This window comes from Ornithodoros turicata, chromosome 4, assembly GCF_037126465.1.
Source record: "Ornithodoros turicata isolate Travis chromosome 4, ASM3712646v1, whole genome shotgun sequence".
Taxonomy (NCBI): Eukaryota; Metazoa; Arthropoda; class Arachnida; order Ixodida; family Argasidae; genus Ornithodoros; species Ornithodoros turicata.
In genome coordinates, this window is record NC_088204.1 from 78,426,323 (window position 1) to 78,451,190 (window position 24,868).

General features: G+C 48.1%; 2 protein-coding genes across 4 annotated transcripts in view; one reads left to right on the top strand and one right to left on the bottom strand.

The window, feature by feature from the left end:
- Nucleotides 1-24,868, bottom strand: part of LOC135392010 (MAM and LDL-receptor class A domain-containing protein 1-like) — a 103,447-nt gene that overhangs the window by 68,760 nt on the left and 9,819 nt on the right. For all 3 annotated transcript variants that reach the window (XM_064622621.1, XM_064622620.1, XM_064622622.1), the window contains 12 exons: nt 22,679-22,846; nt 18,928-19,043; nt 18,718-18,811; nt 17,703-17,864; nt 15,903-16,048; nt 13,313-13,420; nt 11,154-11,268; nt 10,854-10,979; nt 8,965-9,236; nt 5,569-5,671; nt 5,203-5,331; nt 550-806 (listed from right to left, as the gene is read on the bottom strand). In XM_064622621.1, the coding sequence (XP_064478691.1) occupies nt 550-806; nt 5,203-5,331; nt 5,569-5,671; nt 8,965-9,236; nt 10,854-10,979; nt 11,154-11,268; nt 13,313-13,420; nt 15,903-16,048; nt 17,703-17,864; nt 18,718-18,811; nt 18,928-19,043; nt 22,679-22,846 (1,796 nt within the window). The remainder of the gene's footprint in view (nt 1-549; nt 807-5,202; nt 5,332-5,568; nt 5,672-8,964; nt 9,237-10,853; nt 10,980-11,153; nt 11,269-13,312; nt 13,421-15,902; nt 16,049-17,702; nt 17,865-18,717; nt 18,812-18,927; nt 19,044-22,678; nt 22,847-24,868) is intronic.
- The window catches only part of LOC135392011 (sperm-specific sodium:proton exchanger-like), a 102,026-nt gene that overhangs the window by 45,326 nt on the left and 31,832 nt on the right, over nt 1-24,868 (top strand). The window lies entirely within an intron of this gene.

The following is a 24,868-nucleotide window of genomic DNA, read 5'->3' on the forward strand; positions in this document are numbered from 1 at the left end:
GAATCGTTATCTGTTGATTGGTTGCGGTTGACACGATACTTCGGAAGCCACGTAACCAACGGTCTGCTCACAGTCACTAATGACAGCGCGCGTGCACATCCGTTGATTGGGTGCGGTAGACGTACGTGGCAGTGTACCGGGCTCCCGGTACACTGCCACGTACGTGTACCGGGCTCCCGGGTCGAGACTGGGAGGTACCCGGGTTCGAATCCCGGTGCCGACTGTGCTGTCTGGGGTTTTTCCTGGGTTTTCCTCAGACGCTTTCAGACATATGTCGGCACAGTTCCCCTAGAAGTCGGCCCAGGACGCACATTTCCCCAGGGCGTCAGTCGTGACGTTGCCCACATACGTGAGGCCGACAACGGCAAGCCCTTTCACCATCACCACCATCATCACCACCACCACCACCACTACCACCGGGCTCCCGGTAGCAGTATACCAGAACTCTCTACGTATTCACAGCCGAAACACCGCGGCGTCGCTCATGATCATAGTTTTCTCGCCACGTAATATCACAAATAATCGTTTTACGAAAGCTTAGCAACAGACCGTTGAGCCGTTAGACGCAGATGAACCTGTGATTGGTACGCGGGCCAGAGTCCATTGACCGGTCTTGTATTGCTCTGGTCGTGTCCAGAGGATTTTCGTCTCTCGGCCTTGGGACATGACAGCTCTGAGGAGAACAGCAGCGAATATATCGTGACGATACCAGAATTCCAAGCAGCGAGGCGGGATGGACCATACGGGACTAACCAGGGCGGTGGACGCCCTTGTTCCCTTCTTGGCCGAAACTTGCATGAAGGATCCTACATGAAAATGCCATTGATTAGGAGGTCCGCTACTGGTGATGCTTAAAGGTACTTAACACACACACAAAAAAAGGTTGCAGATGCGAGCTTAGAAACGAGACAAAACGAAAAAAAAAGAAAAGAAAAGAAAAAACGTTACGGAACATTCGTTCCTCCAGAAGGTTTTATGACATACGTATAGGCGATGCAGTAATGCAAGTCTTGTCTCTCTAAATTCCTACTGAGGTCCTCCCTATCGCCAGGTCCGCTGTTAATTTCACAACATATATCTTTTATTATTCAGCACCAAACTCAGTCTGGCCTCCGCCTGAGTCTTGCCCCCGCTTACTCTGTCTGTTTTCCTGCACAACAAAAACGTTGCCTTAGAAGCCCGTTTATAGCACCTCGCCTGCCGCGCGAGCACCAATCATTGTAGCCAATGACCATTGCAGATGCGGGTAGCAACGCTTCAACCTGTCTTTCACCCAGGAACATGTTGTGCAGCTACAGCGCGCTATTAGCCAAGCTCCTCTATCATCGGACCCCGACATGGATGCAGACTTCACGGTTGCAGAACTCAAGGCGGCCCTGGCGTTTTCTCGGAAAAAGTCGTCACCTGGTCCGGACTTGGTCACCTATGCTGCGCTCCGTAACCTGAATGACACCTGCCTTCTGGTCCTCTTAGGGATCTACAATAAATCATGGAGGGATGGACAAGTCCCTGCTCAGTGGAAGGAGGCCCTAGTGGTTCCCATACTGAAACCTGGAAAACACCCCTTGGACCTGGCGTCTTTTCGGCCTGTCAGCCTTACCAGCTGCCTAGGGAAAGTTCTGGAGCGCATGGTGCTGCACAGGCTCGAGTGGTGGCTTGAGAGGAGATGTGTTTTCCCCCAGGAAATGTCAGGCTTCCGTAGGCATCGTAGTTCAATGGATTCGGTGATGGATTTGGTCTCTACTGTTGAGGAAGCGAAAGCCCGGAGGCAAATCGTGATGGCTGTCTTCCTGGACGTCAAGCGGGCGTATGACACCGTAAGTCACCCCGGTGTTCTGCATGCGTTACTTCGGTCGCAAGTGCCTGGGAAAGCGCTTGCATGGCTTTCCGACTTCCTGAGCCAAAGGTAAATTTTTGTCAGAACAGGCGAGGGTGACACAGAAAAGACTGCTGTTCCGCAGGGTGTCCCGCAAGGAAGTGTCCTAAGCCCGTTACTATTCAATATCGTCATGGTTGATCTCAAAGAATGTCTACCGAGGAGAGTAAATCTCTCCATATATGCGGACGATGTGTGTATCTGGACTGTTGGAAAATCCCGGCCGGCAATTCAACATCGGTTGCAAAGAGCACTGGATGCCATCAACAACTTCTTCTTGAACGCGGGGATGGATATCTCCACCGAAAAAAGCGCTGTCCTTCCGTTTACTCGAAGAGAGATGCGGAGGTTCCAACTGCGGATTGGGGATTGCCCCCTCATACAAGTCAAGTTTCACAGGTTCCTGGGTGTTATCCTGGACCGCAACCTGTCGTGGCGAAGGCACATTGACTTCATCATCTCAAAGGCTCAGCGCTGGGGGAATGTGATTCGCCACTTTGCCGGCGTGCGCTGGGGCTGCACTGAGCGGGATCTTCTTGTGCTCCACAAAACTCTGGTTCGCGGCTCCCTGCTATACAGCTTGCCCGTATTGCACGGTATATCAGCCACGTCTGAGCACAAGCTTCGGTGTACACTGGCACGCAGCCTGCGGACGTGCCTTGGTGTCCCGCGCAGCGCTGAGACACGGATGGTGATCGCCGACGCCGGGGAAATACCCATCGATGTCCTCCGCCGAAGAGAAACCATCCGACACTACCTACGGTTGCTCGCTCACCACCGGCGTCATCCTCTGGTTCAAAAGCTACGTAGGCGGAAGAACAGTAAACTCTCGCTATGTGTTACAGCAACATCTGGAAACATCCCTGACTTCACTGTTGCCCCGACCGCCCCTTCAGTGGCACCATGGACACTGCCGAGCCCATCCCTCTCGACACACATCCCTGGCCTCCTGGGGCCGAAGAGCCAGATCCCCGTTTCGGTTCTCAAGCAGTCTACTTTGGAAATGATGGATACAAACTACAGAGGCCGCACGGCTGTGTTCACAGATGGTTCGTCTACGTCGGATGGCTCCTCCGCTGCCTTTGTCATACCGGAGGAGTCACTATCATGTGGGTTCCGCCTGTCACATCGCACTTCGTCGACCTCTACGGAGCTGTATGCCATCTTGTTATCTCTAAAGTCTGTCTCAAAGTACCCTCCCCGTTCCTGGGTGATATACACCGACTCAAAATCAGCCCTGCAATGTGTAGGAACCATGGGCATCCGCGGCTCGTTGGCCCCGGTGGTTGTTAGTATCCTGACGGCGCTCAGGGTTCTCGGCGAACAGGGACACCGGGTGACCCTACAGTGGGTCCCCGGCCACACCGGCATTCAGGGCAACGAAGAGGCAGATTTGGCGGCTGCTGCGGCCCACCGTATCTCCAGAGCCCTGCCCATTATCCTCTCCAACGGGGATAGGCGCTCCTACTTGTCTGCGTTGGTGTCACCCTTGGCCCGCCAGCAATGGCTGCATGACATCACTCAATGGTCGCTCCTCCATGCAGTGGACCCGTCATTATCATTTAGAATGCCAGGTGGCTTCCCTCGCAGCTTTACGACACTCCTGCGGCGTCTACGACTCAACGTCGCCTTCACCCCTGCGTTCCGTGCTAAGCTGGGTTACAGTAACACGGCGCTGTGCCTAGCTTGCCGCACCCCAGCTACGATCCCCCATATCATCGAGGACTGTGAGCGGTACACGTGTGAACGCCGGGTACTTCGACGCCAACTTGAACTCCTCGACCATAGACCATTCAGCTTGTCCAAAGTACTTGGCCCATGGAGCTCCCCTGAACATCAGTGCCGGGCTCTTCGCTCCCTTTTCGTTTTCATGCAGGCCACTGGACTCCTTGAAGAGCTCTAAACAGAACTCCGACCTGTCGTTGCTTCATTCTCACCATAATTCATCCTCTCATATTAACCACTGTGAAATGGGGTAGTGTCCTGTGGCTACCACGGGGAAACATCCCATGTCATAATCACTTCTTCATTTATTGTTGTTGTTGTTGTCTTTCACCCCTTCCCAGCGCCGCATTTTTGGAAGGTAGCGGTGGCGTTCCTCATCGTCCCAGTTATTGCTTCCTCAACTTCTACAATACTTTGTACTTCAGCTTACCTTGGTATTTCTGTACAAGCGGTGGACGTTCCACGGATGTTTTATTCTGAGGTTGATTATCATCATAATTCTACGCGATTTCATAGGAGCTATCGCTGTCGTCTGCTACGGTAGTCGTAGATACGCTTCTGCGCGTTCAGAATTCAAATTTCCATCGTCCAATCGTGGCGTGCCGATGAGTAGCTCCCCTAGCGGATCGTGCGGACGGGCTTCTCATAGGGGCTGCTGATTATGACATGGTCGTTATAATCTAGTAGGTCGTGCCTTTGACTTGGTTTGGTGCAATGAAAATAAAAAGAAGACCAAGGCGTCAACCTGTCCGGCAGTATTGGATTCAGTGCTCGTTTTAGAAGTTGAGACGTCCCACGCTTGGGGGCGTTACCCGTATCGTCAATGGCCATTGGTCCACGGTTATTAGAGGGTTTTAGTATATCGTACGCTATCGCTCTTTGCGTACGTAAGGGACAGGATTAGTGTCTCTGCGCATGCTCAAGACACAAGCAGAGCTTTGCCCATTGCGTGGAACCACTGCGCTATCTCTCCATCTCGTACGTACGCAAAGGCGACGGCGTACCGTTGTACTAAAACCCACAATTGAAGACTACCCATGTCACAGGGGTATTACTCTTCGTTCACTGCAATCAGTTGGCCGTTATATCCAAGAATTTGGTAACGCATATGGAAATCGCTGAGGTGCGTCGTCCTCCGGAAGGGTCGACATCCAACATGGTGTGCTGTGTGCAGGGATTTAGAGTCTCGCCTCTATCTCTCCCCTCTCTTTATTTCTTTGTCTGTTTTTCTGCAGATGCCCTATTTAGTGCCTAAAATGCCGTGTTGGACTTGCCTACTCGTATGATAGCGGCTTCGTTGCACATTCCTGTCAGCACCACTTTCACTATACAGGGTGCTGCACGCGACAGTGACCCCTAATTATTAAAAAATAATAAATGTGAGATAAAAGTTGGAAACCTTGTGCACGACACTTGTGAATGTTTTTGTCACCCACACAGGTGTTTTCTGTGAGGGTGCCTCATTAATGAGTCTAATTAGCTTAATTGAACTCAATAATTTGCCAAGGAAAGGTAACTTTTTTTTAGGTTAATTAGAAAGCCCATGGCCGATCAATGCGATTGTACTAACGGAGCCAGGTGATTGAACCATATATACATACCTGACTTGACCGCTTCAGGGAGCTTTCTGAACTCCGCGATGTCGCTCGTTCTTCTAACGTGCACCCACTTCGCCGTCTCTGCCTCTTCCACGGTCCAACCGCATGTGTCGTACTCAAACTCGCATAGTCCTGGAAATGAATACGTGTATAGGAGAGTTGAATTATGTTGCCTGGTGTTGCGTTCGAAGCCACCAACCCTGTCCCCCATAACCATAAAGGACCAGTGGTTACAGATGGCAGAAGGCCAATGTTATCCTAGTCAGAGTTGTCTCCCCCTTTGTAGATGTACTATCTCCTTCAGTAGCTCCCTCTGCCGATATCCCCACACCCTAACCAATGTATCAGCCTGGTCAATGAGATGCATACCAATGTCGTCGGCGTCTGCGTTACAAGGTTCGGGCGTCACCTTAATGTCCGCCAATGCAAGAGGTCCCAGGAACCGTCTGTCAGCTTCGACTTTGAACTCCAGCTTAAAATAAATACAAAAGAAGAACATGAAATGCAGCAGAGATCCAACAGCAATTCGTTCATTGCTATCATACTATCTAGTTTTCGTGAATCGCTTTCACTCAACGGTATTGGCGATAACGGTAACCTAACGGCGTACGGTGTCGAGGAGGACCAATGGGAAGAGGAAGTGACCCTGAAGGGAACCGTCTGGTTGGGCAGCGGCAGAATCTTTCAGGGAGCGTCTGAGCGAAAACTGTTCACGAAAACTCCCTCCCGCCATACGATCGGAGACCGCAAGTCGAAAGCGTATATTGCGTGTAATATTTTAGTAGACCGTTTTCGCATCGCTGCTGCGATAACCGCCACGGCGTTGGTCGCATGGCGCACGCTCAAATCTGGGGGGGCGGGCAGGGGTCCGGACCCCGTCAATTCCAGACTTAAACGTAGGGTTCAATGGGTCAATCCCAGAATGCACCTGGCACTTGTCCATAGCGGACCCCCCTCGGAAAAATCATAGATCCGCCCCTGCGCTTGCGCGACGCTATGGGAGCTTTGGTAGCGTACCGCCTGTACGGATCTCCTGGGGTAATAGCGTACCGAGTCATCGGAGACATCACGGTGCGCGTCAGGTTCGTGCTCCGGGAAGGTTCCCTCTTTCAGGGGATCACTTAACACCTCCAAAGTGTCTTCCGGTGCACGTGCCCGGGTGCACCCTGCGCACCCCTTATTCGGAGCCGGAGAACGCTGGGGAAGAGCGGGGCCAGTTCCGGAGCGTCACGCATGTTTCGGTGTACTAACTTTCGAATAGACCTGTGCGCCGCCGCGCCGCTGCCGCCGCCATTTCCCCGCGCTGATGACGCCGCCGGTGGCGCCATCCCTGCCGCCGATATCCTGCGCGCGTTCCGTGTTCCGGTTGGTTCTGCTACGGGGCGGGAAGCTTAAAGTGGTTTCGCACACTTCTGCCGGTCTTGGCCTCGCGAGTTTTGAACTGTCATGACATCAGAGACTGGATCTCCGTTTTTGAAGCGCGTGTCGTTGTTCTCTGTTGATAAGAGCTCAAGTCCATTTAAAACGAGCGCGGTGTGGCGTTACTTTGGCACCTTACCGAAGCAGCAAAATGTACTGAAAGTCGAGTGCAAGAGGGGTGGACGGGTAGGTGGAAGGCCTTGAACAGAGTCGTGAAACTAAAGAACATTGATAAGACACATACCGTCGACCCCTATTGCACTCGACTTTCAGTACACTGTGCTGCTTGGGTAGTTTTGCAAGACGGTGACAAGACGCGGAAGATTGGCTCTGATGTCTTCTGCGAGGAGTGCCTGACAGACGCAAAAGAGAAGGATGGAGATAAGCCCTTCGATAAGTGAGCATGCTGGTACATGAAAATCTTCTCACCGTTGCTGAATGAATGTAAAACATTGGTAAACGGAGATGTGTAGAAAACGCTCGAGCTTTGTGGCTCTTCTACTGTCATTATTATTGTTGTTGTTTTCATTCATTCGAGATAGTATTAGGTTGATCCCCATGGGCACTGCGAAGGGGCTCAAGGTGGCCGTTGCCCCTCCTCCCCCGCTGGCCGGGTTGATGTTTGTGTATGACAACTATGCCCTCTGTAAAAATTCCCTCTGAGGGTATAACGCGTGTGCAACCACTGTGCACAGATTGCGTGCTTTCACGGCTTGTTCTGGTCAAAATGTGATCGAAGTAGATCTATTGTTTGTGATAAATTTGTTACGGTTAGACCCTTCTTTTTTCAAATAAAAAGTGGAACCTTTTTAGGATGTGGTTTCGGCTGTAGTCTAGACAATATACACCTCGCAGGCCACCGGCGCTTGCGCATGCTTGTGGACGGCTTACACGTTTACGCCCTCGCGCCGCTGATGCCGCCGCCGGTGAAAGTGGCATCGGCGCACAGGTCTACTTTCTAAATGGCGCAAGCGTTGCAACACGTTCCAACCGCCCATGCTCTTTGTGTTTCGGGAATCATCGGATGTCGGCGGTCAATAGTGATACTACTACAGAGGACTGCTATGGTCTTCGGCTGTGTTTACTTAAAAGCAGGCGACAGAAGAAAGCTCGATAGGTGGCGCGTGCTCAGCGGCTCTGGCGCTCGGCTTCCGGATGGCCTCACAAACATCATTAAGTAGATACACCAAGGGTACGTTCCCCTGAGAACCCGGGATATGGCACTCGGGAGCCTGCCTAACACGCCCACGCGGGTTTTAGGGATTCGTGAGGAGAAGAGGAGGATTATGCCAACTGTGCGAGAAGCAAGATGGCGATGCGGACCCCAAACATGGAGGTAAGAAACTAAGGAGAGGGCTATAAGATCGGAGGGCCGTGGGACTCCTCTAGCGGTCGCTCCTGGCAATACCACGCCCATCTAGTTGCCCAGTCACGTGATCCCCACATGTTTCGGCGTTATGGCGGTCTGCGCGGAGACTTGGAAGTTTAGCAAACCTCATCTTCAGGAAACCTCTTACCTTCAAGGAGTCCATTCGCACAATACTTTGAATGTTATGGGGTGTTTCAACATTTGCCGCGTGATAAATCACAGCAAAAGTTGAGCAAAACAGAAGAGAAGCCAGGCAATGTCACGATGACGTACGTACGTCTTCTAGCGATTTTGTGATCCATTGCTTCCACATTGAGATGATCTATCTTGTATTTCAACGGGTGTGATAACTTTTAACTCCAAAGACGTTATGAAAGCGAAAACAAGTTATTCGGCCGCAGCTCGTTTCTGTATCCAGGTAAGGTACGCCGCGGACATGGAGGACGCCATGTTTTATGACGTCTTGCCGTGACGTTTATGGGTCACGTGTGTGGGCAACTAACCACAATGCCATGCGCGGGTCACAGCACGCTCGCTTGCATTGGGAGAGGCGCTTAGGGCATCTCCTTAGTTTCTTACCTCCATGACCCCAAAGCATTTTGATGACGCTTAAGCTGATTGCGAGTAACACTTAGTGGGTGCAACGCGATGGATTGCGATAACAGAAGTCCTCAACATCGTAACATCGGAAGGTTTCGGGGTTCGGGATTTGCGATGCAGGAGCGCTACGACGTCAATTAACCTACCGTCTCCTTTCACGGTGTACTAAAACGTCAACAGGGTCAGTGTCACGTACCGTGACATCGTTTCGTATTTTCGTACCGTGTGCCATAGCGGGACGTTGCAGAGTCACAGAGTGGTCTACTAAAACCAATCAATATGCTCCGAAGAAATGCTGCGTCTACCCCGATCATTTTCAAACCTTTGTCGAATATATATATATATTTCTTTTTATTTTTCTGTACCAGATAACTTACCGTGCTCGGGCCCTTATCAAGCATCACAGTCCTTCTGACCTCGTACCACCTGTCGGCCACTGTACTGTCTTTACTCCAAAAGTACGTGACTGTCTCGGGGTCACCCTGGAGGTTCACCGTCGCTGTTAGCTGAAATGTGGCGTAGTCCCCAGCAAACATGTGGTAGAAGAAGCGGATGCACATGGGACGTTCCATCTTTGGAATGCTTGCGGAAATCAGTATCGGTGTAGGTTCAGATGTGAACGATGTCTTGTTGAGGAAGATGTAGTCGCCTAGTTTGAAGTGTTAGAAACAGAAATGGTCACTTTTTTATGAAGTCGACATGTTTTCGCTTCCTTCGTTGAAGGACGCAGTATAATGCCCAGTTCCCACTTGATGCCGCCGGATGTGACGTCTCTCGGCGTTAAGGGACCGCCGAGCCAAGCGGTTTGATATGCTGAAGGTTTTTCATGGCGTTCGTGAGAAGTAGTGTTGGTGGTGAATGCAGATTGTCGTCGCTGGCATCACAGCTGTGGACATCGTCACGACCACACTCTTAAAAAGAGGGGTGTACAGAAACTCCTTTTTGGGGAGTACTCCCTCGCCACATACAGGGTGTTCAAAATTAAGCTTTCACGAGCGCTACGCAAACACAGCGATGACAGGAAACCGGATGATAACTTGACCCTACTTGTGTAAGAAACAGGTGCGGCTAATTACCGGTAAGCACCAGTTTTCTTTTGTTCGCCTATTTATAAAGTGCTAGTGAAAGCTTAATTTTGAATACCCTGTATATATCCCTCCCTTTGTAGAGACAATTATTCTCCAATAGGGAGTTAAAGAGTCTCCTCACTCCCTGAAGTAACTGAGGAGACTCCTTTTTTAGAGTAAGTGTACTCTCCAAAAGGGAGTGAAACATGTGGCAAGGAAAAAGAGTTAAGGTACACATTCTACTTTAAGAGTGTATTGCTTGAGGACGATCATGAAGAAAAGATTGGGTTTAGAAGTAAGCATAATCGGTGGTTGTCCTTCACTCCAAGTAAGTCATTATAGAGGCCATCAAGGCGGAAAGAAAGCGTCTCTCTCGATTCTCGAGCGATGCGCAGAGAGCGAGCCGCTGGAGGCTACAGCGGCTGCAGGGTGTCATGCTTGCAGTCTGCAAGAAATTTTTGACGCTTCCCTTCGTAACCTGCAGCAGTCCTCGAGGATGTACGCGATGGTCTCTGGCTTATGGCAGCGCATGCAAATTAGCGTCATCCAAGGCTCTCTCAATTCTGAGTAGCATAGAATTAGTAAGCTCTGACCGGGTTCCGAGCCTCTGGAGTGTGTGTTTGGACTTTCCGTGGGATACCGCGTGGCCGGGAACTTTCGAGGCTGACGTTCCCTTGACCAATGATGCGACGACGTGCAATCTACCCTTTCCTGTTTTTAATGTGCTTCTTTTTCGTATTTTCATTTTGAACCATTTCGGCTTTTGAACCATTAGGAGTGTCAAACGTAGAAGACGATGGGCTGCAGAAACGTCAGAATGAGAGGAATTACGGGCCACTACAAGGTGTCACGCATTCATTGAAAGGCCAGAGGAATCGTCTCGAAGGGCCACGCCAACTCTCGGTACATAGCAGAGACCGCTCCGCTTTTGTGAGACAACGAAAAATGTCCCTTGGGCGTCATTAGTCACACCCTGACACCGCGTTGGGCGCCATCAAGTGGGAATCACGCATAGGTAAAATAATTCCTGATAAGACGTAATGTATTTTATCCCGATAACAAAAGCCGTTACTTTTCATAACTTTACTTTTTAGGCTCTTATGGTTCCAAAAACGGGTAGTTTTTTTTCTGGGAATACCCTGGATAATAGATACCCTAGATAATTCATGCGGCGCACAACGAAAACAAGATAAGTTCACCTGGAGGAGTGAGCTTCTGTTGACCAAAAAGGTCCTGCTGACCCTTTCCAAAGAACCAAGTACCTCCTTGTGGCTTCCAAGCGCAGAAAGATTGGCTGATGAACGAACAGCTTAACTTGTCATCCACTGCGAAAAACGTCGTTGGACTTCATATGGGATATGACATCCGGGTATGTTATAGGGCGATGTAGTTGAAAAATAGAACTATTCGGGTACTGTCGTAAAAGTAGATAAGAATAATACTATCAAATGAATATTTAAGTAGAAACGCCACTGTTACGAAAATAGAAATCTTCATACCTTCGTCGGCGATATTGCCGGGGATTTGTTGGCAGTTATCATCCGTGTAGACCTTGACGTCATCTAGGGCTACATATCCGTCTGAGAAGGGCTTGCTGTTGACTTCAAAATATAACTGCACAAAGAATTGGGAAGGAATCGGGTCGCCACCCACTTACACTTCCTTTTATGCCCTTTCAAACTGTACTAATCCTTGCACTCTAACCATCGAAGAGCAAAAATGTACGCGTTAAAAAAAAATTTAGTTGCTAGAGAAGTCTACGCAAGACGTTTGGCAAAACGTGAGAACCCCCACAGCTATAGTTGGAAGAAACACCCGTCGTCGCAAACGGTGTTCGACTTTAATGGAAGTGTGACACGGGCATTCTTCAATGATGATTGAGACCAATGGCCATTGAACTAAAGTCGCTGGAAAGTAGAGTCACTAAATAGAGAGCAGAGTAGCGACAATGGGCCGTGCCGGCGAGCGAGACCGCCATCTTGGTCCCGGCGAGGCTGCGTCGCCTAGCAATGGGATGCCAATCTGCCCCATCTTGGAAGGAGAAACCACACGGCACGATCGAGTCAATCGCGGACACCGAACGGCGGCTACGGCGCGGAGAACGAATGCCATGCTATGTACCCCTATTTGGTTACTCTAGAGGAAAGTACGTCCTCTGATCTTTGCCGCCGCGACCTTGGATCAACAATGGCGGCCGTAGCATGCCAACACACGCTGCGGCCGCCATTGCTGCTCCAAGTTCTAGGCGCGAAAGGCGAAGGATGGCGTTACTTTCCCTAATCCAGTGACCTTACATTGAACCGGAGACGTCTATATAGAGAGTTTGGCCATTAGGAGGAGCCTAACTTGAAGCGCGTCAAGCGACGTCACGGCTGAACGTCCTCGGTCGCCGTGCTTTATTGTTGTCCCCTCGTCAGCCAGTCGCCGACACCATATTGATGCTGATCGTTGTTTACAATACCAGGAGGGAACACACGTGCGTACTTCGTCCTTCGAAAACCTTTCGTCTTTGAAATCTTTTGTTTTTTTTTTCAACACAGTCACCTTACCACGGGCGGCTGTGGGCCATACGCCGGTTATTCATTGCAGATTGCATTCAGCGCGACCATAAAGGTGCGGACCAGCTGACGGACAGCATAAAAATAGGGCGCAAGGATAAGCGGATTCTGCTTGGATCCAGGCTTTTTGGGCGGTGCAACGATGACTCTGACGTCAAGACAGGCTCCACCCATGAGACGCCAAAAGATGAGAGAATGGCCAAACTCTCCCTATAAATGGCGCTGCATTGAACATTCGCGTGGCGCCACCAATTGTGTAACATGTCCACTTCTCAAAGAGCATTGGATCCAGCGTTCCCTGACAGGCAGTTGTAGTAGTAGGTAGTCACGTCATATCACTTTTCTTCAAAGGTTGATATGTTACACGCTAGGTGGGCGCTACGCGCACGTTGAATGGTCATTGGCTTGAACCCTCATTGAAGACTGCCCGCGCGACAAAGGGTATAAAGCTCCACTGCGGACTAAATCTCGTGTTTTCAGAGTTCAACAAATTTATATGCCATTGCAAAGCCTGTGTCTCACATCATATTCCATAAACAAATGTTTCCCCTCTATGTGGCGAGGAAGTGTCATAAAAATAATTTATAGTTTTGAGAAGTATGACGTCATAGGGTACACAATCTGCCACGCGTCCTGCAACGTGGCTCATCGAACGTCGATTTCCGTGTCCGGACCGCAGCTCCTGAGCATCTTCCAACGTGGGGCAGAGGGCAGAGACCTGGAAGCCGCGCAGGCTGTTGCTAGGATTTAGACGTCAGAGCACGCGGTGATGTCACTTACTCCTTGGAGACTCCGAAACTACCGAGGTTTTGCGGGTTCTTTGTGAAATTCACGGAAACGCGTGATGTTCCCTGGTGCCACTAACATTTTACTTGGTATGGTTTGAGCGAGGTTTCTTCCGTAGTGACACTTTAATTTCGATAGCACTTAGAGAACCCTGACTGCGCCCCCTGGTTTCCTACTGCGTCGTCCACGGCATCCCATAGCGTGCGGGTTCCCACACTCGAGCTGTTAGTCAGCAAAACTACGTCAATGGTGGCAGCAACAGAAACATTGTGTAGTTAAGGCTTATCGCTTACATGCGTAACACGTGAACTCACTCTGTGTCTGTAGGGTACTCTGAGACGTCCTTGACTCCACTTATCTTTGACGCCGGAGGTAGCGTTCCATATCTGCTCCTTTAAAGCCACACCCATGAAGCGGAAGACCTTGAACAAGCGATCAAAGGAATCCTCGATCAATGGAAGAAGAAACAGACATTGTTCCTGGTTAAACTGATCTCAAGCAGCACGGTGTACTAAAAGTCGAGTGCAATAGGGGTGGACGGGTAGGTGGACGGCCTTGAACAGGCTCGTGAAACTACAGAACATTCATAAGATACATGTCGTCCACCCCTGTCGTACTCGACTCTCAGTACATTGTGCTGCTTTGGGGACTTTTTGCTCTGACATTCAGTCATCCTTCAAAGATCCATGACCACGAAAGCCTGAGCTGGCACACAACAATAACAACAATAACAGGACGTAAGGTAACCAGGGTGTCGAACCAAAACGTCTTTCGTTCCGGTTCTATCATAAACGGTCCGGTACCGGTTCTGCTCCGGAGCAATAAAATAATTATATTTTATTATTATATAAATTTCGCTTTCCACTCACATACACTTATTTTCTTGCTTTCTCTCCGGTTCTTTCATGACATTTTATGCCGCAGAACGTGATGATGATGATGATGATTTAAAGAAAAAAATTGGAACTGTAGCCCTCATCACGAGGGCCGGTTACCCCAGATCACCTAAGGAAAGGGATGCCAGACACATCCACCCACACCCACTGGAGATGTCGTGAAGCGGCAACGAACGCCACAGAACGTGATATTCCATCAATGACAGGATTCTGTGCAGGAAGTAAGAACCGCTGCCATTGAAATGAAGCTGAACCATTGTACGCCGACAGGGAGTAAGATGCAAAGCGTTCGAATTGTTGGACATAAAGCCTGTTGCACTCCTCTGTAAGCAACTCAAGGTCGAACTCAACTGCGCTGCACCTGTTGTAGTGCTATTTTGTCTCCGAAGTAACTTGGAAGTAACTCGTTCTTCCTTTTAATTAACTCCCTAACTGCGAGTTACATTTCAAGAAGAACTTCGTTATTAACTTAGCCACATTTTTCGCACGATAACGTAACTCGTAACGAATTTCCTTTGACGGGTAACTTCTCAATCTGTTGTTGCAAGTATTAGAAGAGGGAAAGGAACCATCGACGGGGCGACAGGATTACGGCGGCCCAACCAGACACTTCAAGGTTCGATGGATTCTCGCCGAAGGCTGGCTAGTAGAATGGCCAGAGAAGCGTATATGGCCATTGCTTCCCTGAGTAAGCGTTCCTTTTAACTGGTTCACGTGAAAAGGTGCTTGTTTCACTCTGCACAGTGTTTCAGATACTCGGCCAAATTCCTGGTCGTGGATCTTGTTCACCAGCTGGCCTGCGTGTATGCTGTTTTATCTGCGGTGCATGTTTTGCTATTTGCTCTTTGAGAGCTTGGTAGGTTTAAGATGCTTTTCCGTCATTGCTCAGTGACTATCCTACGCCTTGGTTAATAAAATAACGGTAATCAGGCGATCTGCGGCACCAGAACGGCGAAGGTTCGGTCCTTCGTGATCGGTAATGTCTTATTTGCCAATTCTGAACGGCGGCGTACGCTGTGGTATTTGCCGGTGCGTATTTTTTTCCCCTGTATTTAGCCAGCAGAAGCGAACACAGTATTTGAAGTATTGTGCGTAGAATTCCATTGGTTCATATTTCCTGTTGAGAGAGGTTAGAATGTATGATAGAAAAGATGTATGGCGTACGAAAAGAATGTACGATGCAGTTCTACTTCTGCGCCGTAGATGCCGTTCTTGGGTTGAACCACGACCTGCTAGATTGTAGCGACCCTGTGATCATGGGCAACTGCTGTGCAGGCCCCGTCCGCGCTATCCACTAGGGGCGCTACTCATCGGCCCGCGAGATCACCACCATGATTGGATAAAGGAAATTTGAATTTTGAACCTGCAGGAGCGGACATACGACCATGCAGACGACGGCAACAGTTCACATGAAAACTGGACTGAATGGTGATTATAAGCGTTTTACAAATTTAGCAAGAAAGCATATTCCATGGGACGTGCAACGCTTATACAAAAACCGCTATGAGGAGCGGGGAGGGGTGCAAATGACGTTGTCGCTATAATCTAGTAGGTCATGGGTTGAACACTGATTATAGACGCTATCACGTTACGACAGACGTTATCACAGATTTATGCGATGGCGTATATGCAACTCATTGCCTAATACCGCAGTCGGACGGCAAACCTAAGGCCGTTAGCGGAACTGCGGTTCTTCACCTGTTGCCCAACCATCATTGCGAACGACATCGACCTCTGCCCTGATTTGTTGAAAACGGGAGGCGTACACCTTTTTTGTGACAATTATGCAGTTCATAATAGCTACAAAAATGGCGTCCGCCTCCTGTTTTCAACAAATCAGGGCAGAGAACGATTTCGTTCGAAATGATGGTTGGACAACACGTGAAGTAACTGCCGTTCCGCTAATGGCCTTATAGGTTTGCCGTCTGACAATAAGACGAGGCGGTCTCGAGGAAAGGGACCCGTCTGGAGGCACTGCTACTCCTGCAAAGACTTCAGGAAAGATCACCTTGAAATGAGCAACGTCGTTTCCTGAGATGCTGTACCAGAAATCGACGCACTGCGTCTTTCTTAGGTCGAGAGCGATGACGTCACTCGCGAGAATTGCAGTCTCGCTGGGAAGCCTTCCGCTCGTGCTCACGTACACGTAACCACCTGTAAAATCAGCGAACCTTTCGTACATTCTTAATGAATTCAGTAATGGACCTTTTTCACATACGCGTCGCATCCTAGTGCACTCTAAGAAAAAAAGGAGTACTTTTACTCCTTTTGGGGAGTAATTGCATTGCCACAAAAAATAGTCCCTTTCGGGAGTAAATGCACGGGAGTAAATGAATGTCACAGAGTGAAGACCGGATTTCACGCGCTGTTGTAAGAGTCCCAGGTACATAATTGGTGCGCATGCATGGAAATACTTTGAAGCAAACTGTCAATCGTGATATATTGAGTGATATAAAATATTGCGCCATACTAGGGCACACTTTGCGAAGGAAGATGCGCTAACTGTTTCTTACTCTCTGTGGCTGGAAAATTGCTACTTGGTCTGAGTTATACAGCCTTATTTCGTTCAAATTGACCAAGGGCACATATTTACGTAGACTGTTGCATTCAGGAGACCATTCGCGAAGTTTAGTGACAATTTGCAGTCCTGGGGAGTAAATGTCGGGACTAAATGTTGGGTTAGAGGACTAAAATGGGGAGTAATTGCACACTAGGGGAGTAGAAGCTGCAATTACTCCCCGTTTTACTCCTTTTTTTCTTAGAGTGTGGCCCTCCAGAGAACTAGACTTGGAGCGCGTCAAAACAAATGTAACACAAAAGATAGAAACATGTCCGGAGTGGGACCGACGAGCTCGCGCCGTTCGTGCGGTCTCCCCATTGGTCTCCACTTCTGCCATCCCCATATACTGCGCCACCCAATGAAGACGGAGGTAACCCTCTCTGGTGCCTCAAGGTCATGCGCATGCACATACGCCGTTGTGAAAAAGTACCATTGAGTAATTAATTTGCAATTGAGTGTTGATGAGTTCAGTATCACAGCGGATCCTATACCTCTATCCCTTTCACCGGTGACTAGAGTGAGGTGCCTTACAGTTTAATACTGAACTGAATAACGGTAATTGAAGAAGAGGTACCAGGAGTGAGATTCGAATCACCATCCTCTGACTGCCGGTCGCATATGCTACCGAAACACCGCGTCACGTGTCTTAGAGGTCACTCAAAAACACAAAGTGGAGTTCAGAATAAACGCTCTCCACGCGCCCTGTTTTCCCGTCTTTCCCTCTCCACGCACCGTGCATGCGCGCCGTGCCGTGGCTACAGACATACCACGCCGGGATTCTTTCGTAGCCGGGATTCTAATGCTAACGCATTAAAAAAAAGCCAGAACTGCAGACTCTGCGAATGCTGAAGAGGAGTTGTCCGAGAAGATGTTTATTGTAGCGAGCGCCAGAAATTTGAGGGTTGCTGCTGATGACAATAGAGAGTTCTAACGCGTCGTACGCTACCACCTTTGCGTATGAGTAAGGGAGTAAGGGATAGCGTGTTGGTTCTGCACAATGCGCGAAGCTCTCTTTATGTATTGCACTTGCGTGGAACTATCAACGCTATTCCTTACGTACGCAAAGCCCACAGCGTACGATGCACTACAGCTCCCTAATGACGCTGACGTTGTGTATGGCACCACACAGGTTAACTTAACCACAGTTACTTTCGCAATTACTTTCACCACAGGTGGTAACTAGTTCCAGTGACAAGTTACTTGTAACTCGTAACTCAACAACATCGCGCTTCTACGTAAGACCCTCACCGCTGCTTGTGCCCAAAGTATGGTCCACTTGGGGTCTGGCCAGTGTGCTCTTCATGTTGCCCACAGAGCCCAATAGCCACGGGTAGGTGTCAACACGTCGGCTCGTCGCAAATGTACACAGGCTTTCTTCGAAGTCACAGTCGTAGCGTCCACCTGCTGCGGCTAAAAGTGAGAAACCCATCAGCATTTCTTTATTTCGTGCTAATTGGCAAGTTACATAGAAACATAACTGTCGTCCGTACATTTACAAACAATTACAGTTTAGTCACAGTGATCACTGTATGTTCTGAAGGTGATAATCACGGCAAAAGAAAGAACATCATCATCAACATGAAGTTTTTGTTGCAGAAAAGAAAGAGCTGGAAGTGCTTGAATGCTTGAATAAATCTTGTCACAGCCTAGTGGCTGTTCAGCGAACTAAACTTGCGGCTCATCCGCACACACTCAACTGTACAGCACTCAGCGGCTAAATCGTCACGACAAGTTCTAGCCGGTCGTTTCGTCTGACAAAGTACCGGACGAAGCACGGAACGTACCAGAGAGGTACATTGCACGCGAATCTCTTGTGGAAAGCTTCTCGAAGGCCAGCTCGCACATGGACACGAGCAACAAACAGGTCTACGACGAGGGGAGTTGTACCTCAAGTTTTTGGTAGCATCGTGAAAACACGTACTCGGCAATATTTTATGGAAACGTTTTTTTTTTTTTTGATTGCGTGTTAGCGCCACGAAGCAACTGTGGCTATGAGCGGCGTACAGATGTGGACAGACGGAGAGAGGACAGCAGGAAGGAGTGGGGGACAGGGGGATTAGTATGCGTCCTGGGCCGACTTCAGGGGGAACTGTGCCGACATTCGTCTGGAAAGTCTTCGGAAAACCCAGGGAAAACCTCAGACAGCACAGCCGGCGGTAGGATTCGAACCCACCACCTTCCAGTCTACAGCACGACCTTGGTTACCACCAACGAGCGGACGCCTTAGCCCACTCGGCCATGCCGCTGGTTTATGGAAACGTACCTTGCACTTTTCTTTCAGGACAACTGGTTAAAGCGATGTCGTCCAAAGCGAAGAAAGGTTTGCGCAACGGGTCCTTGCTATAATGAAACTGGACCTAGAAAGCCACGAAGGAACAGTACAGCGTCAACATATGAAGACATTCGTATACGGACGTCTATAAAACGCCGATCATTTCGAGGATCTCGTAGTGGTCACCCACATAGAACTTACCGCAAAATCAGAACGGGATACAAAGGACACCTGGGCTGGTATCCAGTCGTCGTGCATGAGATGCGTCCCCGAAGTTGACCAGACCGTTACGTAGCCGCTGGCGTTCCTGTAGCTTGCTGAACGGGTTGCAAGAGCAACAAGGCATGGTATTAGTTGCGCAAAGATATTCGCGACGTTCACGAAAATAATGGCACATTCAGAACAACAGTGTAGGTTGAAGAATGCGCGAGGTACCAAAAAAGCCAGGATGTAGATAGAATGTTTGTAAAAAAAAAAAAGAAAGGAAAGCAGACACCTTAAAAAATGTTGTCCCTCATCTTATGTACTGGTTATTAACGGAAAAACGACTACGAGATTCACAACAATGGGTGGTGAAAACTGCATCTTGTTTCTTAGTTATCATGAGCATCATCATCATCATCATTATCATTATTATTATTATTATTATTAAGAAACAAGATGGCCGGCGTTTCCTCCACCCGATGTTGAGGGACTCGTAGCCCTTTTCCATTAATGACCTGTGCATTAAGACAGGTGACAACTTGTCTGTGAAGAACAAAAGTGTCTGTTCTCTTTTTTTCTCTCTCTGTCTCTGGTTTCATTCTTGTTTTCTTTCTTTCTAGCCTGATTTCTTTTTCATGTTCTTGTTCCGTATCCTCGTAGCATGCGATGTGTTTCTTTGGTGCCCTTTCTGTCACATTCTCAATCAAAATTTCTTATCGAAGGGGCTCATTATCTCATTCCCCACATCACCACCAGCAGTGTGGTAGAGTATCGCCCCCTGGCGATGAAACTCCCAATTCGTCATCTCATAATAAAGCTGTCGTTATTATTGAGGCAAGGTTGGCTGTTTTGGGTTTCAGAGCTTTGTCTTGTTTCACTATTCGTAAATCGTCAGTAAAGTTACATTCCGGTATATACAGTGATAACGATACAGTCAACTTCCGATTCATAAATGGAGGGTTGATGTATATTTCCTAACTAAGCATTTCATGTTTTCCTTTGTGCAAACTATAATAGATAAATACAATATTAATAGTATAAGAATGGAATACGTACTCCGTATTTTATTTGTAAACCTTACTTATTATTATTATTACCTTTTCTTCATTGCGGTAATGTCGCGGCGCGATTACCCGTTCAGCCATGCCTGTATTATGTGTTGAAAGCAGTGATGGCCGCTAACTACTTCTACAGTAGTTTAACTATAACTACTAACTACTTCGTGATGGAGTAGTTTAACTAGTAGTTCAACTACTTTTCAGGGGAGTAGTTAAAACTACTTCTTTAACTACTCCAATGTAGTTTAACTACACCTATAACTACTTAACGTTGTCCATCAACACCAATTCCTTGTAGTGTTCTTGGACTCCTAAATATAAATCACAAGCAATGATAAACTTTGGCTCAAGCCACTGCTACGACCGTGAAATACAAAGCTTGCGGCTGGATTCTTTCTGTGCTTCCGCGATAAACTGAATTGCATAATTATTTCACAGCAAATGAGGCTTCACTGGACAACGGTGTTGCGGATTTAAGTCCGGGGATTTGATTTAAATCCATCAAAGGGCTCGTGGATTTGATTTGGGATTTGGTTTACGGGGAAAATATGACGACGATTTGGATTTGGATTGAATCACATTTTTGACAGATGATTTGGATTTGGATTGAATCACAATTTTGGCAAATGATTTGGATTTGGATTGAATCACGTTTTTTTTTTTTTCGACGGAATTGGATGTGTATTTGGTCAAGCTTCTGAAGGGAAATGGTTGGATTTTGACTGTTACGAAATTTGACGTTGACGGGCGGGCAGATGTCAGTCGTATCTGAGGCCGTCTCTGTAATTATGTTTTTACAAGAGATTTGACTGAATTGCATTTCACATATGTTTACACATGATGCAATGCAACTCTTAATGAGGAGAAGGTCTAAAAAGTGTTTGGATTTGAGATGGCTTGCCTTGCATCCCGCCATCTCGGTTCCCAATGTCCCGCTAAAAGTTGTGTTTCGTTTAAAAAGAAATGCCACGATTTTTTTGATTGCGTGAAGCAGTCTACGGATACTGTTTGTAGACTGCTTCAAGTTTAAGAGGTGGTTTGTCTGTCAGACAGACCACCTCTAAGGCATGTAGCCATCTTCCCTTCCGAGCACTAAGGGTACGTCATGCAATACTCTCACATATAATCACATGGGCAGTTCGATGTCTAATTCACAACGGTATCACAGCTTTCTATAATTTCTCAGAAATGGAACGCATTGGAGAAAGCGCACCACTGGTCCACTGAGCTCAAACAATGTACGTTCGAGAAAAGGACTACCATACACGTATTTTGCCTGTTTTATTGGCTCTGAACTTCGACTGATGTCGCGTTCTGGTGTCCCAGAGATTGCTAAAATAAGTCCCGAAATGTCCACGTGAGAACCAGTCGTATGAGGTCATTGTGTCCAGGAACAGGAATGTGAATGTTGGTTGCCCTTTTTCATAGAGGCTTGCTTATGGTCAACTCGGTGCCACCGCAGAACTCTTACCTCAAAAACGAACGACGAAATCCTCTATTTAAGCGAGTGTACAGTAAAGGATGATGTTGTTTCCCCTCTCTGCTATTGGATGTCCGCAGTGGCCCGCTACCCGCTGCTTTCGGAAGTAGCGAAACATGTATTTGCAGTACCTGCAAGTTCTGGAGCAGTCGTAAGAGTGCTCTCTGCAGCCAGCCTGATCAAGACCGCGAAAAGGAACAGGCTGCACCAAGCTACATTGGAGCAGCTGGTCTTTCTAAACAAGAACTTGAGAGAATAAGACTGCTTACGCGTGTTGGGCGGATGCACTACTGAGTTTGTTATAACACAACTGCGGTGTGCAGCACGCAGCCGTCACATTTAACACAACATAATTCCCGGCAGTTGGCTTTATCTTATGTGCCGAGTAAGCGTATTTGACAAATATGTTACTCCGATATCCACGTGAAAATAAATAAAATGTCAGTGTCAACCTTCGCATCGCTATGTTGGCTGTTCATACTCTTCGCTGCAGGTGAGATTTATATGTGTTTATACCATGTCACGGGTATTATCCAGTGAATGCATTCAGTAACTGTACCTTGTAGACATGGTCAGCTGCATGCTACAGTTATTTCGGGAACTTTAGCCCCCGGATTCGTTGACGGATTTGATGAATCCTGATTTAAAACCGGATTTGATTTAGCACACCAAAAACAAATCCGAATTTAAAATGACATTTGTCGCCTCAAGTTTAAATCCACACCTGATTTGGATTTGATTTGCGGTGTTCCGAAAAACATGGATTTGATTTAAATCCGATTTGACTCGTTAAATCCGCAACACTGCTGGACAAGCATTAAAAGTGAAGATTTAGTACACATGCACGACACCGTTCTCATCAAACAAGTAGCTCAAGGTAAAAGTCGGAAGCACAATCGTGCCGTAAAGCTTGCGGCCAAATCGGAAGTAGTTCGCGCCTTCAGTAACCTAACTACTGTAGTTAACTACTTAAAATAGTAGTTTAACTAGTAGTTGCCACTACATTTCTGCAAGTAGTTGATAACTACTTTTTAACTACAGTCTGGTAGTTTAACTAGTAGTTTAACTACATGTAGTTAACTACTGGCCATCACTGGTTGAAAGCTTAATTTGTTTCTTCTTTTCTATCCTTGCCGCCCCTAGCGAGGGTGCCAAAGACGCCATCTTTGACTTGGTGCTTTCTTCCGACTTCTGTGCGAGTGGTTGTTACCTGGAGACTGTGGAGCGATGACTACGTTGAGCATACTGTCAGGTGAAAAGGACCCGCTGTGTATGTAGTAGAAGAAAGAGAGACACTGAAGTGATACGGAACCACGCTGCAGTGGGGAAAGGAGGAAGACGTCTTTGGAATAATATTGGGTCTGCAGGACAAAGCCACCTGCACCGAAGAAAGAAAGAAGAAAAAGAAAAAAGAAATTAACAGAAGGTTCTACTGCTCATACCGAGGAACGGAAAGTGTGAATACGGTTATGAAAGATACGAAAGTCACAGTCGAACATGTCACAGGAACATGTCGAACGTCAGGTGCACAGCAGCGCATTAAAACATGAGAGCACATAATCCTTTCCTATACCTGCTACGTCCTCACTTCATTTTTTCGAAACACTCTTTAATTTAGTACAGCTGCGGCTGTGACCTTCCTGGACCGTTTAATCGAGGGTTTAAAGGGACACTAATGACTTAATGACACTAATTACATTAATGGCCTTCAGAATCCCGCCCAATTTATGCCCTTACAAACCACGCGACTGAAACTGTTTTCTCCAGAAATATTCTTTTTATTTTTTTTCACAATTTAGGCATGGAAGTATCATGACGTCATGATGCGCAATGATATGCAATCTGCCACGCGCCTGGCAACATTTCTCCTCACCACAGCTGCTTGTAGTCTTTCAACGTGGGGCAGTGATAGGAGACCGGGTGTTGCGCGGCATCTTGCTAGGGCCACGGACGCCAGAGCTCTCGTTGACGTCACTAGTTGACGTCAAGGGTGAGGTCACAGACGCCGGAGCTCTCCCTGGCGTCACCTATATATACTACTGGAGATTCCGAATATACGAAGTTTTTCGGGTTGTTTGGAAAATTTGTGGCAGCGCCGTAATGTTTTATTGGCGGCATTTTGATTTTGCAGCAACGTTGATTTATGTTAGGAAGTAAAATAAATAAATAAAATTATATAGTAGTTTAGTTGCACTTTAAGGCAAGGTGTCGATGTGATTTCGGAAAGTATAGTTTTGCCTCAGGTCTTATATACCCCGTCTGCACTGCCACACACAATCACTACCCGTGCTCCTCATTCCTGAACGACGTACCCATGCAGGCGCGGACCTAGGGGGTGGGGTTCAGGGGCCCGGACCGCCCTCAATTCCGGACCTGAACATAGGGTTCAGTGGACCAATCCCAGCATGCACGTGACACTTGTCCACAAAATCCTAGATCCGCCCCTGTACCCATGTCGTCCGCACTTGACATTCAGGATCGAGGTTTTCGTCTGACGTCAACCGGCAAGGGTGAGGAAGACAGGAAGTGCCTGCACAAAATCCTCCTTCACCTTCTTGTATGCAATCACGTTCACGAACGGAGGACGAATGTCCGCTATGTTAGTGTACACTCTTAAAAATGAACTTCACCTCATAGCACGCTCCTAGCCAACCACTATCTCGAATGATATCGTTATCTGCCCGGATTTGTTAAAAACGGGAGGCGTACGCCTTTTTGTGACACTTATGCGGTTCATAATTGTCACAAAAAAGGCGTACGCCTCCCGTTTTCAACGAACCAGGGCAGATAACGATATCATTTGTAATTATGGTTGGTTAGCAGCGTGCTATGAGGTGAAGTTCATTTTTAAGAGTGTAGGTCGCGGAGGCACACTTTGTCCGTGCGGAAGGGTTATCATGATCGCAGCCTGATCACGATTGGCCGCGATGTGGGTCCCGTGTTAGCGCGATCGGGGACGGGTCAGGGCGTCGGGGTAGATAGGAAGGTATGCATGATAAGCGAGTGAAACGGGGACAGGAAAACACGACACGGAAGACGCACTCCCTTGCAACTGGCGTTTTAATAGACCTCTCCCTGTTTGTAAACCAATGACGTCATAGTTTTCGACAGCGCCACCAATTTGGTAGAGTCGAACTACGCTGGAAGGTACAGGCGAACAATGTCGCGCCCGAAAGCCACGACGAGAGTACGATGGTCCCTGAATGGGACGCGACCTTCGGTCCTACTTTTCTTTCAATAGGAGGCAGAGAACAAATACCCGTTCGTAGAACCCAGCCCTCCCCTTCCGATCTGTTTCGGTTTTGAGTCTGTCTACCAACGTCATGATGACGTTTCTCTGGTAGAGGTCTATTCCAACGCCCACTTATACAGACCGCGCGCATCTTGTACTTTCAAAGAG